Raw genomic sequence first — 15,068 nt, forward strand, 5'->3', positions numbered from 1 at the left:
TCGTTCTTGGCTCTTTTGATGCGTGAAACAATAAAAGTCTTAATTATTCTGGCATGGCTCCCTGGTCAGTAAATACTTCACCGGCCGACGCTGATGAAACTTTATTGCGAGTTATTGCGTGAAGGCCAATTAAGACTTAACAACCATGCCTTATGTCAGGTTCACCAGAAGGGGCCACTAAAAAATCAGGGCTCCTCTGTCGTCAGAATGTCGAGGTGTTGCAATCATGCAAAATACAAACCTACATTTTGGACCACAAGAAATATTGAATTTCATAAACTGTCTTTTCAAAGTGGAACTTCTAAAATCTTGCTTACCTTCTTGGTAAATCTCTCTCTAAATTTCATTGGTAAATAGCAGTAGATTAGCAAATATAAAAAAAATGTAATTGGCCTAAAGGCAATACAGGTATTCATTCATTATAAGAAGTGCTAAAAACTTCACAGCATCAACATTTCACAGGTGGTTGATGATCTTTTATCTGTTGTACGCCTTCCCCCAAGACCATTACCTAAATACCTTCTGGCCCCACCCATGCATGAAAACACACGTTCTTTACCATGGTTGAAATACAGGATCATAAAAAACTGTGCCAAGTTCTTTGTAAAGTAAGTTGCCAAGTAAAGTAAACATCCTTATAATTCTAACCGAATAAAGGCTGGAGAAACTGTGCCACTTCAGCGGTATTGTTGGCAATCTTCCGTTGCTGTGTTTCAGATTAGCGCTGGGTGATGCGGAGTCGCAGGGAATGCCTCGCAGAATGTCATTTCCGCCTTAATCCACGTGTAAAGACCGTGCACAAACTTTGTCCTAACGTCTAATCTTCCTGAAGCATCTGACATTCCAGACGAAGATCGCCCGTTCACATGCAAGGCTATCTCAGTGTATAATATTGTGGTAACCAACACGGGCACGCACTGTTGTTTGTGTACACCTGACTCAGGTGAGGTACATGTATATACAGGTATGTGTCATTTGGTCTCGGTGGTCTCTGATCGACAAGACCGCAGAATTCTCGGAAGTAAATACTGTAATGCCTAATCAATGTTTACACTCTGCTAATCAGCTTCTATTCTTGTACGGGGTGTTAAACCACTAAGTCTACACCTTCACGATCCACTCGTGAGCAAGTGTGTTTTTACGGGAAATTATAAAGATCGCTACTCACTGTCCTATCTGCGGCCCGAGCTCGTAGAAATCTTCGAACGCCGCCTCGGTGCGGGATCCCTCGATCCAGAAGGTGTCGGACCCTCGGCTCGGCGCTGGCATCGCAGTCATCGGGAAGTCTGGTCGGTTACACGGCAGGAAAACGAGAAACAGCTTCCCAGTATGAACCCTCGTGCACGCGACTGAAGGCAGTGGTTTATTGTATGGGCTACAGACTGCTTGAATCGTGGATGCCTGTGCTGCTATGAGTTGGGAGGTTGGCCCATTGGCTGCTCGGTTCGCGTCTGTAGTGAAGTTGTTGGCAACCCGCTTCCACTCAGGGACAATCCACAAACACTGGCAAGGGTCGCTCGTGACGTGGAGAATAAAGGCTTTAGTCGTACTACCCTGTGGTCTTAGCGCAATAGATGCAATTTCCTACAAGGTCTCAAGTGCAAAATCTACTTCAATAAAGGAAAAAAGCTGACAACGATGTAAACAACAAAACATAAGCACGCCCCTGGTAATGAATGGCCTACCCCTGATGTAAACATAAGGCTGCGTCACGTAATTGTTCTGGGCATGCGTGTTTGCCGCAGGTGTGTTCCCGTGACGTGTGGGGAGTAACAAAAACCATACTTCAAGAGGGATTTCCTGGGGTCGGAAGTAAACATCAGCCGGGTCAATTATCATAAGTCATAAAATGCCAAACCTTTCCATTTAAAGGTGAATAAAAAGCACATACAGTATGCCTTTCACAAGGAGCTGCTTGGTTTTGTTCTTCGATAGGGTAACTTTAAATGGATGTTATTTGTTAATCACAAGGACGTGCAAAAAACGGTGCAAACGAAAATTGAATGTACATGTTCATCTTAAATAACGTACAATTTACTAGTACTTGACTTACACATATTTCTCATTGTCATCCTGTCATACATAGATACCGAGGAGAAGGACCTCGGTATCTACCAGTCTTGGTTTCTCTAAGGTACATACTGTACATTAGTACCACACAATGTAAGTTGTATAATTTTTTTTCTCAATATCTGTAAGTTCTTCATTCCTTTATTCTCTGTTTAATAGCCAGTTACCTCAGTGTATGGAGTTTTGGTGTGTTTGCTTGTGTTTCCATAGATACCTCACGAGCAAGGACACTGACAGGAAGTTAGGTCAAAAGTCCCAGAAATGTCCCAGAGGTTATCTCATTTCCTGTCTTCAATTTCCTGTTGTCTGCACGCCTGTTGCCTATGGCAGCCAGTGGAGAGTCACTATATCCATGGAGCTTTCATCACATTCTTGTAGAAACATCCTTGCTACTACAAATGTAGTATATCATAATATACAGAATCATAATTGTATCACAAATGAATAAAACAAGAAATTCACAAAAATATTTCATGGAGGTACGAGAGCTTTGATTTCTTGAACTTCTCTTTTTTTTCTTCTTATTTTTGTTTCACAAATCAAGGAGCTTTCATTGCTCTTTTAGAACATCCTTGCACAAATACACAGCCAATGTATTTGATTCCAGTCTATCTAAGTCAGTCCGGAATGTTGCCTAATCTGGCAACATCCCCCTAGCCAATCTTAGCCAATCAGAGAGCGCCCCGCGCCATGACGTCATTTTCGCGCGGTTGAGACCCAAGCCAAGTTTCCACTCTTTTTTCGTGAATTTTGGGCTGTACGCCTGCGTGAAGACCAGTTCAAAGGTTAAAATACGTCACATCCACGTAGCCACAGCCTGGGGAAGCCATATTGTCCGTGTTTTTGCTTGAAAAACCTTCCGAAAATCACATATTCCGGCGGCGATTACCGCCAGATAGGCAGGTAAGACATAAATTTACACATTTTTGCCCTCATTTTACCGGCCTAACTTAGTATTTTCCCGGAATTTGTCGAAGTTTTAACCAATTTTCCGTAGTTGTTTACAGTGTTACTGATCGATAGCGCCATGTTGTTTACGTGTACAACAGCCTGGAAAAAATGTTCGCGTTTTAGAAATTGGGACGTTTTGCGTCTCGGAGCTGCCTTCCGCCATGTTTTTCAATGCAAACTGGCACGGCCTCGGCTAGCTTTCGTGGACGTAAAATGCTCATATTCGCAAGACGCAACATTTCTAAGCACAATAAATAATTTTCCTGAGTAGGTAATAGCCTCTTGCATCATTTCATGTAATTTTCAGTTACGGATTGTGGCTAATAAAAATTGTTCGCGTTTTTAAACTTTGGAAATGCCACGTCGGGAGTGCGAATACTAGTATACAGTAGGGGTTGGGGAGGGGGCGTTCGTGTTCGGAGATTCGCGATTGAGCCGTTGTTGTGTGTCGATGCACTGTAGTGTTGCTATCAATTCATAATTCATATCCTTGATATATGTCATCAGTTCTCGAGCTTTTTTTCGACATTTTAACCGAAATTTCCGCATTACTTGTTGTGGATATGGGGGGGGGGGCAGTGTGAAATGGTAGCTTACATGCATACTGTTTCAGTACTAACTGTTAGTACATCATTTAATTTATATACATTTGTACAAATATGTATATATCAGACATTCATATAAACATGTATCTGGATTCAGATTCAGTTTATTATCATTAACATGGCATGTATGATCTTTGTGGCCTGCTCTTCCCAAGAATGGAAACACATGATGTAGTATATTTGCAGGACATACCTCTGTCCAAAAATAAAATCTAATCTTACCTTACCTTGTTTACCAGTTGCAGGGTGCCCACATAAAGGAATTACGGAGAACTCGCAGGATGTGCATTTGTCCACATGACATGGGTGCTGGGAAATTTGTGTAGGCAATACGGGTACCGGTAGCTCCTATGGTAGATTGGAAGATATTTCCTATACCGCAACAGCTGCCACAATTTCTTTTTTATCAATGTTGTTTCTTTACAGTTTACTGAAGTATTTTCATTGTATGCATGTATGTTGGTAGGTCTGTTTATAAAAATGACATGAGTACTGAGACTATGGTAGAAAAGACACCATCACCAAGAAATGTAAATAATGATGTGGAATCATGAATCGCAAAGTACAACAAAGAATGATCTCAGTTATTGTTACAGTATGAACAACTATGGCCAGTTTCGTATTGTTACAATGTGTGGTATATCAGAGTTTGCAGCTATTTGATGACAATAATAGTGACATTCAAGAAGATGTTATGAATATTTGGTAGAATGATGTATGTTGTAATTTTACTTCCAACATTACTAGTACTAGTATACTGGTCATATTTTGTATGCTGAATTAAAGTAATCTTTGTACTCTGACATATTTCTTCACCTGTTTCTTCAGAAGTGCATGTGTACACAAAGATATATTTTTCACCTTTATCATGTTTTTCTTGTACTTTCTAATAACCCAAACTGAGCTTCTACAGTTCTTATCTTGCTAAAGACATGACTCCTTTCTTCTACACTGTATGGTGGGATTTGAGATATTAGTACTAGCATTACTAGTACTTTTGGCATATGTTGACATTTACATCCTGCCAGCCATGCTAGCTACGGGAACTATTTTCCCTTCAAACATTACATACACCACAGGTAAAAAAGTATGTTCTTTACTTTGGTTCTGTTGTGATGACATACCTGTAACTACTAGTATCTTCTCCTACTTAAATAATGTACAAGATCTAAAAATATGGGCTATCTCTTGTGCACAAAGGGCAAGATACTCCACAAAGGGAGTTTTAATAGGCAAATTTTTGTTGTAAATCTATACTTTTGTACACCAAAGTCATTCATTGTTCACAATGATTTAGTTGTTTCTCATATTTTGGATACCTTGGCTGCATCATACATTGTACTGTAAAGTACAACACGAAATAATTAATAAAACATTTGCTGTAAAGTCTAAGTTCCAAAACTGAAAGCCCGACCCAGATTTTTCTTTACAATTGCTTGCATCCCAAATGTTCAACTCTTTTGCGTTTTGAGACCTCTGGTAACCCGATTTGTGTTACTGTATTTCTCTTTAGGTAGAACAGAGAAAACCCCGTCGTTTGTTATAGAATCTAGGCGATCTGACCATAAGACGATGTGCTCGTAAAGCTTAGCACTGAGATAGGAGTTGGCAACGTATTACTTGGATACGATCTACTTGACTTTTCTAAGCCCCTAACATCTTAACACATCCGTCATTAGAAACAGGTAAGTATTATAAGAGGTAGCCGACCCAAAAGTTGGAACTTCAGCGCCGGAGGTGCGTGCAAGCGTGTAGATAGAGGTGAGTGCAGTGGACGTCGTGCTTGAGCCAGTGTTCGTTGTGTTTCTCGTAACAGATTGCTTATACACATGGTACGGCCAGCTTGAAAGTATGAAGATAATACCAAATTATCGGCTTTTAAGGACGCAGACGATTTCCAATTCCTGCCCAAGGCGTGGGAAGTGAAAAATAGGCGAGATCCAGGCGGGCACTTACTTTCGCGGGAGCCGTCGCCATCTTGAATTTGAGGTCAAAATTACGGGTCACCGGTAGTGCGCGTGCGCACAGTAGCGAGTAGCGCCATCTTGCATGTTGCCTAATCTGGCAACATTCCGGACTGTAAGTGCTTTCCCATTTTCTCTATTACTTGGGCATAATATAATGTACAAATGTATCAGAAAATAGACCACATTTATCTAGGGAAAAAAAGATACATGATGAAGACCAAATACATCAATATTTTATTACACAACGAAGACCAAAAGGTCACAAGAATACTGTACAACAAAGATTTTAGACAGACTTATGTTCAAAGAAAGACATGTAGTCTAGAGTTTGGTGTTGTGCTGAAGTGTGTGTTCTGTCAAAACGGTATTCTAACACACTGTGAGACATGGCCTACAAATTACTAGTATCCTTGCAGGTGATGTAACAAAAAGGGACTTGGCAGTACCAGCCCCTGGGGAATCATGGCATTTACATGTAAACCTTTATTCTACATCAGGTAGGGTTGCAAATGTCTCATCAGTTATCACACCTTTAATGTCAGTTGTAGTCCTGGGAACTTTGGGAGCAACCTCTAGCCCAAGAAGACACAACAATGTTCCATCGTAACTTGGCTGCCTCTTCTTCTAGTCTAGGGGTTAATTGCCCTGCTTACTAGTATTTACTAGATCTGGCTGACTAATGGCACTGCCAATAGCTAAAGTAGAGGTCAGTTGCCCTGCTTATTTTATTGGCTATGTCAGAGTCTGGTTGGCTAATGGCTCTGCCAATAGCCTTGCCAGAGCAAACAAAATGACACAGCTCCACAGACGTCGCTTGTTCTGCCCATCCTCTTGCAGACTTTCAGCCCTTACACTTACAGGAAGTTGGGGGTCCTACTTTGGGAAGTCAGCAGACTCTCATATTGATACAGTCAGGTTAAGTTGTTGTTAATGTCTTGTTTCATGGTCCTTGAACTTCCACTCCTGCCTGCACATGGGGCACTGCTGGTTCACCTGCTGGGAGTTCAGCCACTTCAGGATGCAGTGCATGTGGAAACAGTGAGAACACTGACCCCACACTGAAAAATTAAATAACAGTTCAACACCACTTCTTGTATCATGCTGATTCATCACTCTTCAACTTATAAGCCACCCAAAGTTATTTTCTTGGATCTCTGATACATGTATCACAAACTAAAAATTAAAAACTTTCTTCAGTGATGTTAAAGTAAATGTTTGCATATAAATATCAATGTCATAGAATATCATTATTCATTCCTGGATGCCTAACCTTCAAATATGTAATACTCCACATTGTTTGGCAATGTATTCAGTCATGTGAGATCTTACCGAGAGGGCAGTCATCACCAGGGAGTTTGCATTCTGAACAGGTGGCGTCAAAAGGCATGCGGCAGATGCCACAGTTGTCATCATTAGCCATCCATCTCCAGGAGGCCACAGCTGTCCAGCTGCAAAAAGTGGTAGAGGGTATTGATCATGACTTTCCTGTTATGACTCTGGCAGATGATTACTAGTATCAGATACCAAACTCACTGGGAATCCATGCAAGTCCTTGTAATTGCACAACATTAAATAACATTTAAAAAATAAATAAAAGTACAAATCATTTTTTGTTGTTTTAACTTTATCTGGATTGCAACAACACAATGTTCTGTTACATTCTTGGGCTGCAAAACAGAAGTTTATGAGAGATAAAAATAAGCAAGACTTACCCTAGCAGAAATGTGGAGGTACATGATGTTGAGTCCAAAAATGCAAAAGGCACAAAAGAGAACAAAAATATCTGTTAGCCATTTGCTGGCTGCTTGAATAAATACAATCATACTCTGGGAGCTTCTGTACGAAAGTTGTTTTAAGTATAAGGCTACTATCCATAATCTTTACATACCATTTATGATTTACGGTAGATTTTAATCTTACAAAAATGTATCCACAAGTATGTCTGGCTCAGCATGGAGGTAAAAACCTTCATGGGCTCAGCAAAAGAAACAAGCTACAAGAAAAAGAAACAAGTCCTAGATGCACTGCAAAACACAAACACACACACAAAATGAAACTTTTCAGATCAAGCACGACCCTGGAAATTTTGGTCGGGGGGTAAGTTATATTCTTTTCAACGTGACAGAGCAAGGAGGCTAGATGGAGGTTTGAACATCTCCTCACCTCACCTCACCGGTCCCATAGCAGTATGTCCTGCCGTCGGGGTATATATTTTTTAGCCCCCCTCCCCATTTTCTGAAGGGCCCGGTACAGCATAACAGTTTACGTATATTCCCACCATTTCGTGATTAAGTAACTCTGAAATTTCCTTCTTATCATGATTACCCCGACGTGACTATCCATAGTAACATGTTGGTGCGTCAGAGGACTCACTTTTCACTGTAACTTTCATCGTCAGCTTTCCGCTTTCAAAATGTCCGCCAATGTGTTCACCCCAGTTTTAGGCCCACGACATTCCCATGAGCCTCTGCTTTTTAGATTTCATCCTAACGATTGCAACAGTGCATCATGGGAGTTTTTGACTTGGTCATCTAGTTTTGTGGTACCACAAAATGGCAGAGGACAAGTCTTTTAATCACATCTGGACAGGGACAAGTCCTGACTTTTCCCTGAACAGGTATAGTTTCCTGCTGGACTTTTAGGCCGTAGAATCACTGAGGATTTCAACGATCCTAACATAGGCTGTTAGTATTTTCTTGAAACTTGTTGACCATGAGGACTGTGGAGCAAAGGAGATTGAGGTTTTTGTGACCAAATTATTTATGGCAAAGACCTCCTTGCTAATGATGTGATTTGATTTGAGAAGTTATCATCAAATTATGATTTGATTTGAGAAGTTTATATGCATGTACTAGTTCTTGGTCATTGTGGTTATTATTTTTTAACGGCCACATGAATATTATTATTAGCTTAATCCTTGAGCTTGGTATTGGTCAAGTTTATGGTCACTTGTCAGAATATCCATCATAACATCACAGTTAATCTATGACATTGTCATCAAGAAGTACACAAAAGATCTGACTCCAATACGAGCCCTCACTGTTCTTGTTTACATCAATTATTTGTAAGCATATGCAAATCTATTGGTAGGCAAATCACCTGCTGTCTGTGGTGTCATGGCAATGGCTTGGATCAAGGACATTTTACATATATGAAGCTCCTTGCTTGTATACAGTGATCACCATGTCATGACCAGCTAGTGGTAGTTTGCATATGTCTTTGAATAATTTGCATGTATATTTTATATGATGTAAACAAAAACAGAAATCACTCATATAAAATGAAGTTTGATATAATTTTGTCTTCTCGTGTCATCACGGTTGGTCACCTACTCTTTTTCAGAAGTTTGTCATCACCTTGATGTCTTCCAATAAAGCTCATGGCCAGTGATGATGACACACCTGCAGCAGAGTCAACAGAGATGGACTCCAACCATGGAGCCTTCCCCAGTTTTACTTTCCCTCATGATCCTAAACCAACAGACGACACCCTTGTGCAGAGACATCACTTGTTTCAGGTAATTTGTATCACAATGAGTTACTAGTACTTCAACCCCTTAAAAAGTTGGCAGACTTTGTTACTTCATACTGTGCTTTACTGGCATGGTAGAGTTTCTACATAATTTTCTGGGGGTCACAAAACAATTCTATGTCTCTGAGTGAAAACGCTTGTGAAATCATCAATGCTAATACTGTACACTCATTAACAGTTTGTTTTTGCTTAGAAAATGACTTAGATGATAGATGGTAGGCATTGTTAGCATTAAACATGATGCTTTGGTAATGTTATTAAAGTAACATTGACATTGTTAAACCTTTTCACACCAGGAGTATGGCCTGTATGAGGCAGTAGATTTGAGAGATGGAGCTGATGGACTGGCCACTTTGGCAAGAAAGTGTCATGGGACTGACCAAGATCAACACAAGGCCTTCTATGCACCTGAACCTACCTTACCTCTTCTACCTCCCAATCAAGGTAGCAGTAACACTTTACTTTATATCTTTCAAAGTTTGAGTTTCAAAGAGCAGAGTCTGATTGCTAATGAAGACTGGTAAATAGATACATGTAGTTGATCGACTTTTGATTAAAGTCTTCAGTACCCAGGATATAAATATGTACATGTATCTCTAAGCCAGTAGCCCTCCTTTCACTGTGCTCCTTTCCTCACAGCCTGCTCTATACACGATGTGGACCAAGCAGATGTTGTGAAGCAGCTGTACCTCATGCGTCCCGGGCAGGGGAGACAGCACGTGAGCTGTACTCGGGTCCAGGACCAGATCAAGTACCTGTACCAGCGCCATGCAGACATCATGTTTCACACATCCTCACACCTTCTGTGGGAATACTTTATAGACATGCCAGGAAAGGTTTGGACTTCCTTTTTTTCATTCTGGTTTATTGACAATTGCATGCTCATTTGATTTTAACTATTCTAACTATTTGTGTAAATAAAATATGTGCTTTCATGGTAGCTTTTTCTCATTCCTGTGTTACTGCAACCCTGAATTTGGAGTGTGGTGAATGAGCATATACATGTAACTATAAGCAGTTCTCATATAAAAAGTTTAATCTTTGTCAGTTTATAGTATGACAGCTTCTGAAGTCAGCATTTTCAACAAGCTTTGGAGACCCACTCATGAACAGATTGAAGAGGCTGTATCTGCTTACACATAGCCCTTCATACCTATAATGTCATATTTTCTGTTACAGAAATACAGTAGAGTAGTGAACACCCTGCACTCCAGGGGGGATGTGATCCCAGTACGGATGTCGTATGTGCAGAAGTGTGCGTCAGACTTCTCCTCACTGCTAGATGATGTGCTGTGTGACATTCCCAGGGAACTACTGGAGAATTACATCAACGAGGACCTCACAGTATGGAGGGACAGATTAGTAAGTGGAGAATTCTAGTTGTCTTGACCGTAATACACTGTAGCTCTGATATTGGACTTAAAAAGGGGGGGAAATGTATTCTCAAAGGTGTTGGAAATGAAATATTCAGCTTGTGCTTTGTCGTTTCTACATTCAAATTTTGAAAGCTCTCTGGACATTCAGAATGTTTCACATGGCTGTTGCATGGATGCACCATTGACCAATGTCATCTTCTTTCTGCCGCTTGGCTTTTTATTCATATTGATATTCAGTAAATTTTTGAGTTGACCAATATCTTCTGTTTTCAGATAGCAGATTCAGCTGAGACAGGAGGAAGCATGTGCTACCAGGAGCTCTGCAGTACTTCACATGACTGCAAGGGTGCGATAATGTACCCAAGTTCTGCCTACTTAGATGTTCTCAATGTTGGAACACTGTCAGTAAAACATCGGGCCAATGATAGTGTCATTTCCCAAAACACAGAAGTTGTGGTAGATCCCTACACTCAGCAGTTTTCTCTGAATGGCAGAATTCTTCAGTGTGAGTCAGTAAAAGTCCAGAATCAAGACATGTTTGCAGTGAGAAGTAACTATCACTGCACCACATTGTCCTTTGACTCCACTGATGGAGACCAGGGACAAGCAAAGGTGCTTCAAACAGTGCACTTTGACAAGAGTCCAACTTCAGTCGCCCTGAGTCCCTACATTGCCGGGGAGGTTGTCATCTCTACAGAAACCGGGGCAGCTTATTTACTGTGGGCAGATGGAAGGTGAGTATTAAAAATTAGCAAGATGTACATCTTGAAGGTATACTTTGTTATTTACGTATCAACTCTTGGTGGGAAATTCCTTATAAACCTAATCATGATGGGATGTAGCCTTGACTCCACATTCCCCACTGTCCTGTATTTGTGCCCTCAGATTACAGCAGGTTGTACCTGACCAGGACAGCACCCTGAACTTTGTGTCTGACAACCCACAGAGAGCCTGCCACTTTGGTTCCCACCCTCGCCTGTTAGTCTACTCAGACAGCACTGGAGTGGAACTCAAAGATGTCAGGTCCGGACCACAGAATGACAGAAGACCCCTCTTTTCCCTTCCCTCAAGATGGACAATGAAAGGAGAGAGAGTCATGTTCAGCAGAACTTGTCCCACAAACAGTTTTCAACACGTCATCGCCATGAAACGTTCACTTGTTATCGTGGATGAGAGGTTCCCCCAGAATCCTTTGGTGAAGTGGAGTCACATGATGAAGTCTCCACCAGTGTTCATGGACATTGTCAGCTGTACAGCCCACAATTTGAACAGTCATGTGATCCTTCTAGCCAATCAGAGACCACAGGAAACCACCTGTTTTCAGTATGTAAATGAGGGAAGCTGCCCACCTGTGTCTGTGAGGCAACCGTTTTCAGTATCCAAAGTCAGCAGTTGGTTGCCATGTTTGACATCATCACGACAGACTTTCTCAAACGGATTTCTGGAAAGAAGACTTCAAAAACCTCTTATTGGTGCTTGTTTTATGAGACACAACAGCAAAGACTCAGGTTTTTCTGCCTTGCAGGTAACTTTGCCCTCCTCACACAGGTTCTATATTTTAACTTCTGAAGTGGTAGATGTAGTGATTTTGGCAGTTCCATCTTTTATGTCCTCTTTGTTGGTATTTAGTGTCTAATATTTCCCAATCTCCAGATGACCTCCATGGGGGACATGTTCTACCAGAGTTTCATCCCTGACAACAGGACAGGCATAACAGCAGGCAGACCGACTGAAGCTGGACCAGTCAGTTTGTCACCATTGTCTACGGAGAGGTGCTCATCCTGGGTGGACAGAGTCATTTCACAGAGCCAAGTATGTTCAAAATCTGAAATCCCACATCTGTTTTGTTGTAGTTGTCACAAAAGGCATCTGCAATTACAGTGATAGGGGAGGTGAACATCTGACAGAGCAACTTCTATAGAAAGTAGAGTTATTGGACAAATTGAAAAATGCCAGCTTCAGATTATCTATTACACATGTATTATAGTTGAATACTCCTACAAGATATTCTCGACACATAGGATCTTTATAAAAGATAAGTATGACATAGATACTGTTGGACTCATAGAATCCACTTTTCATTCTCTGCAGGACCCAGATGTTTGCTATCCCAGTTTGACAAGAGTGCAGTACAAAGATGTGGCCAAAGCCAAGCCTTTGGAAAGGAGTAGTTATCGCCTGGTTCAAATGAGGAATGCTAAACCTCTTGCCAAAGGTAATGTACACAATGCCAGTACTGTACTGTGAGTTGATATGTACAGTGAATTGATATGTACATTTGTACAATGTACATGTCAACAACCATACTATGAAGACTAGCAGTACTAACAGGTGATTAGACCAAATGATGTATCAAAAGAATGTTTATGGTCAGTCTTTGTCAAAGCAAAAGAGTTTATAGCAAGGTAGTACTTTGCAGATGCATGTTATACAAGTAGGCCTGTACATACCATTGTTACAGCTGAGGTACAGCTTGTTTCTGGAACGTCCTGTATGTTTTTTTACCATTCATTGTTTTCATTATTGAATGGATAACTGTTGTGCGATTCTCTCCTTCATGCAGCATTCACAGCCGGCACATCAATCCACCCCAGCTGCACACTCTGTAAGCCCAACAGTGCATTTGTAGACGTGGACAGCCAGGACGACAGCTGTCCATCATGTCATCATGACATCAAGTTCAGCACAGGTCTGTCAGGGGTGCACAAGACCAACAGTGTCCTGACATGTCAGAGTCTGGGGGACACAGAAGGAACACAACACCTACAGGCAAGGTACTGTCAACTGGTTCAAGTTCCAGGGGACAAGGAGGATTTCAAAAGGGATGTTCAAAATTCTCAACACACTTCTCATAGAATATCTGTATTCTAATGATTTTACAGTGGAGAGGTAACTGTACAAACTGCAAAAATAAAACTACACGTACGAAGAATACATTGTATTTCAAGATTTCAGATTATGAATTTTTGGCTTCATTGCAATTTTGTATCATACATTCCTAGAAAGTTTGTCATTTCTCCTTCTGACAGCTATGAATTGAATCTGATTGACCCGACGGAGTCAAGTGATCATCTCAGCATGGTGCTGTTGAAAACATGGGATGGAGACTATGACCAGTACTTTGCAGAGAAGGTAGGTAGCTTGTTCCTCTTTAGACAGGAATTTGTCACCTTCCCAGCAAATTGTGAGGGGTGGACATGTAGGTTGGCATTTTGGAAGAACTCTGGTGTGTAATTATCCATTCAATGTACTGGGGTAACACAAACTTAGAAGTCAGCCATCCAATATGCTGGCATGCTTGCAAACCCCAGCTTATAAGGAGTTCCTGTTTCCTGTACTTAATTTTTTTGGACCGGTATATCTTGATTGTCTACATGTCCTCCATGTTTTAGAGTTATGTTTGTATCTCTTTTACTCCAGTCTGACAAAGGTGGAGAGGTATCAGGGACAGCAGAGCAGGTGAGACCAGTGAAGAGAAAGCGACACCCCTCGGGTGACCAGGTGATCACGTCCACCCCCGCCCGCCCTGATGCCGCACCCCTGCCCTTCCTGTCACCGATCTCCCTCCCCACCCCAGGAGGAGTCTCACCATCCAAGTTCCACACAAACGACACCGACATGTCTTTCAGCATCACTCCCAAACCTAGAGCCTCCACAGGGAAAGCAAAGAAGAGGAAGTCCATTATGGGGTTCTAGCAACATGTATGCTTTAGGTTATATGAGGATCTTAGATACATGTGTAGTTAGATTGACAACATCTACCTCCTGAACATGATCGCAAAAGTATTCAGTGTAATACTCGACCTACACATACAAATGTGGTGTGTGATATCTAGTAAGCAGTAGATGCAAATGACAGTTTTTTTATTACAATAGTATCATACGAAACAATATTTTTAGGTAATAAATTTGAGAAGGTATTTTCCACTACCAGGTATTGTGTAATGTAAAATTTCCCTTAGGTGGTTTCAGACACGTATAATGTGTATATACCTCAGACCAGGGATTTCCCTTTTAAGGCAGACCTCAGAGCAGATGCTAGTGTTATTTTGTAAAAGCCCAAATTTTATGGTTGATTCATACAGAGAAGTGCTACATTTATTTTTCTATGTATGATCATAATGTTATTTTCTACTCATTTTAATAGCAGTAGATATTCTTGGTACATGTATATACTAGTACATATATTTCACTTTATCAGATGCATATTTTAGAGTAGGGCAATTCTTTTCTAGATTTGAATAGTTATCAACAGCATTTTCTACTCTGTTGTATAATTGTGTATAATTGTACAGATGGATGTTACATCCTCATCTTAGATGCTTAGGATTAAATACCGTACTTGAAGAAGCATACTCTTTTCTTTGGATAAAAAAATCAGTCTTTGCAGTCATGACTGTAGGAAAGCAATCGGTTTGCACACAGTATCATGCACTCTAGTTTCAAAATGAGTAGAAATGGCAACACAAGTTTAAGGCTTCTTCACCCATTACGTGGTTGAAACGACTCGATCCAAACACAACATTACGACTCCGCCTACACACCATTATCTAGTGACATTATTTTAG

The 15,068-nt window shown here is 40.9% G+C and overlaps 3 protein-coding genes and 1 long non-coding RNA gene across 6 annotated transcripts in view; 2 read left to right on the forward strand and 2 right to left on the reverse strand.

Moving 5' to 3' along the window:
* The window catches only part of LOC109480676 (calcium/calmodulin-dependent protein kinase type IV-like), a 20,870-nt gene extending 19,155 nt beyond the window's left edge, over window positions 1-1,715 (reverse strand). Inside the window, 1 exon segment of the mRNA XM_019782905.1 lies at window positions 1,169-1,715. Coding sequence (XP_019638464.1) covers window positions 1,169-1,278 — 110 coding nt within the window. The 5' untranslated portion in view covers window positions 1,279-1,715.
* Window positions 1,716-2,694: 979 nt separating this feature from the next.
* On the forward strand, window positions 2,695-4,429 carry LOC109480783. The gene is made up of 2 exons (XR_002140854.1): window positions 2,695-2,973; window positions 3,866-4,429. It is a non-coding gene; the product is annotated as an uncharacterized LOC109480783 (long non-coding RNA).
* Window positions 4,430-5,807: 1,378 nt separating this feature from the next.
* LOC109480677 (anaphase-promoting complex subunit 11-like) lies at window positions 5,808-8,072 on the reverse strand. The gene is made up of 3 exons (XM_019782906.1): window positions 7,968-8,072; window positions 6,923-7,043; window positions 5,808-6,640 (listed from the first exon to the last, which is right to left on the reverse strand). The coding sequence occupies exons 1-3, from the start codon at window positions 7,983-7,985 to the stop codon at window positions 6,534-6,536; spliced, it is 246 nt and encodes an 81-aa protein (XP_019638465.1). The 5' UTR covers window positions 7,986-8,072; the 3' UTR covers window positions 5,808-6,533.
* A 39-nt stretch (window positions 8,073-8,111) lies between these two features.
* On the forward strand, window positions 8,112-14,761 carry LOC109480781 (TATA box-binding protein-associated factor RNA polymerase I subunit C-like). Of its 3 annotated transcripts, none has more exons than XM_019783084.1 (12): window positions 8,112-8,210; window positions 8,936-9,110; window positions 9,421-9,568; window positions 9,764-9,960; window positions 10,304-10,486; window positions 10,774-11,234; window positions 11,386-12,025; window positions 12,154-12,312; window positions 12,592-12,715; window positions 13,064-13,274; window positions 13,530-13,632; window positions 13,921-14,761. In XM_019783084.1, exons 2-12 carry the CDS (start codon window positions 8,973-8,975, stop codon window positions 14,194-14,196), a joined length of 2,640 nt encoding a protein of 879 aa, XP_019638643.1. In that variant the 5' UTR covers window positions 8,112-8,210; window positions 8,936-8,972; the 3' UTR covers window positions 14,197-14,761. The 3 variants fall into 3 exon arrangements, with proteins under 3 accessions (XP_019638643.1, XP_019638644.1, XP_019638642.1); XM_019783085.1 differs by having other exon boundaries at window positions 8,171-8,277; XM_019783083.1 differs by lacking the exon at window positions 8,112-8,210 and adding an exon at window positions 8,218-8,334 and having other exon boundaries at window positions 13,921-14,760.
* Window positions 14,762-15,068: the final 307 nt, after the last annotated feature.

This window comes from Branchiostoma belcheri, unplaced genomic scaffold (assembly GCF_001625305.1).
Source record: "Branchiostoma belcheri isolate BF01 breed outbred unplaced genomic scaffold, Haploidv18h27 scaffold52, whole genome shotgun sequence".
NCBI classification, from domain to species: domain Eukaryota; kingdom Metazoa; phylum Chordata; class Leptocardii; order Amphioxiformes; family Branchiostomatidae; genus Branchiostoma; species Branchiostoma belcheri.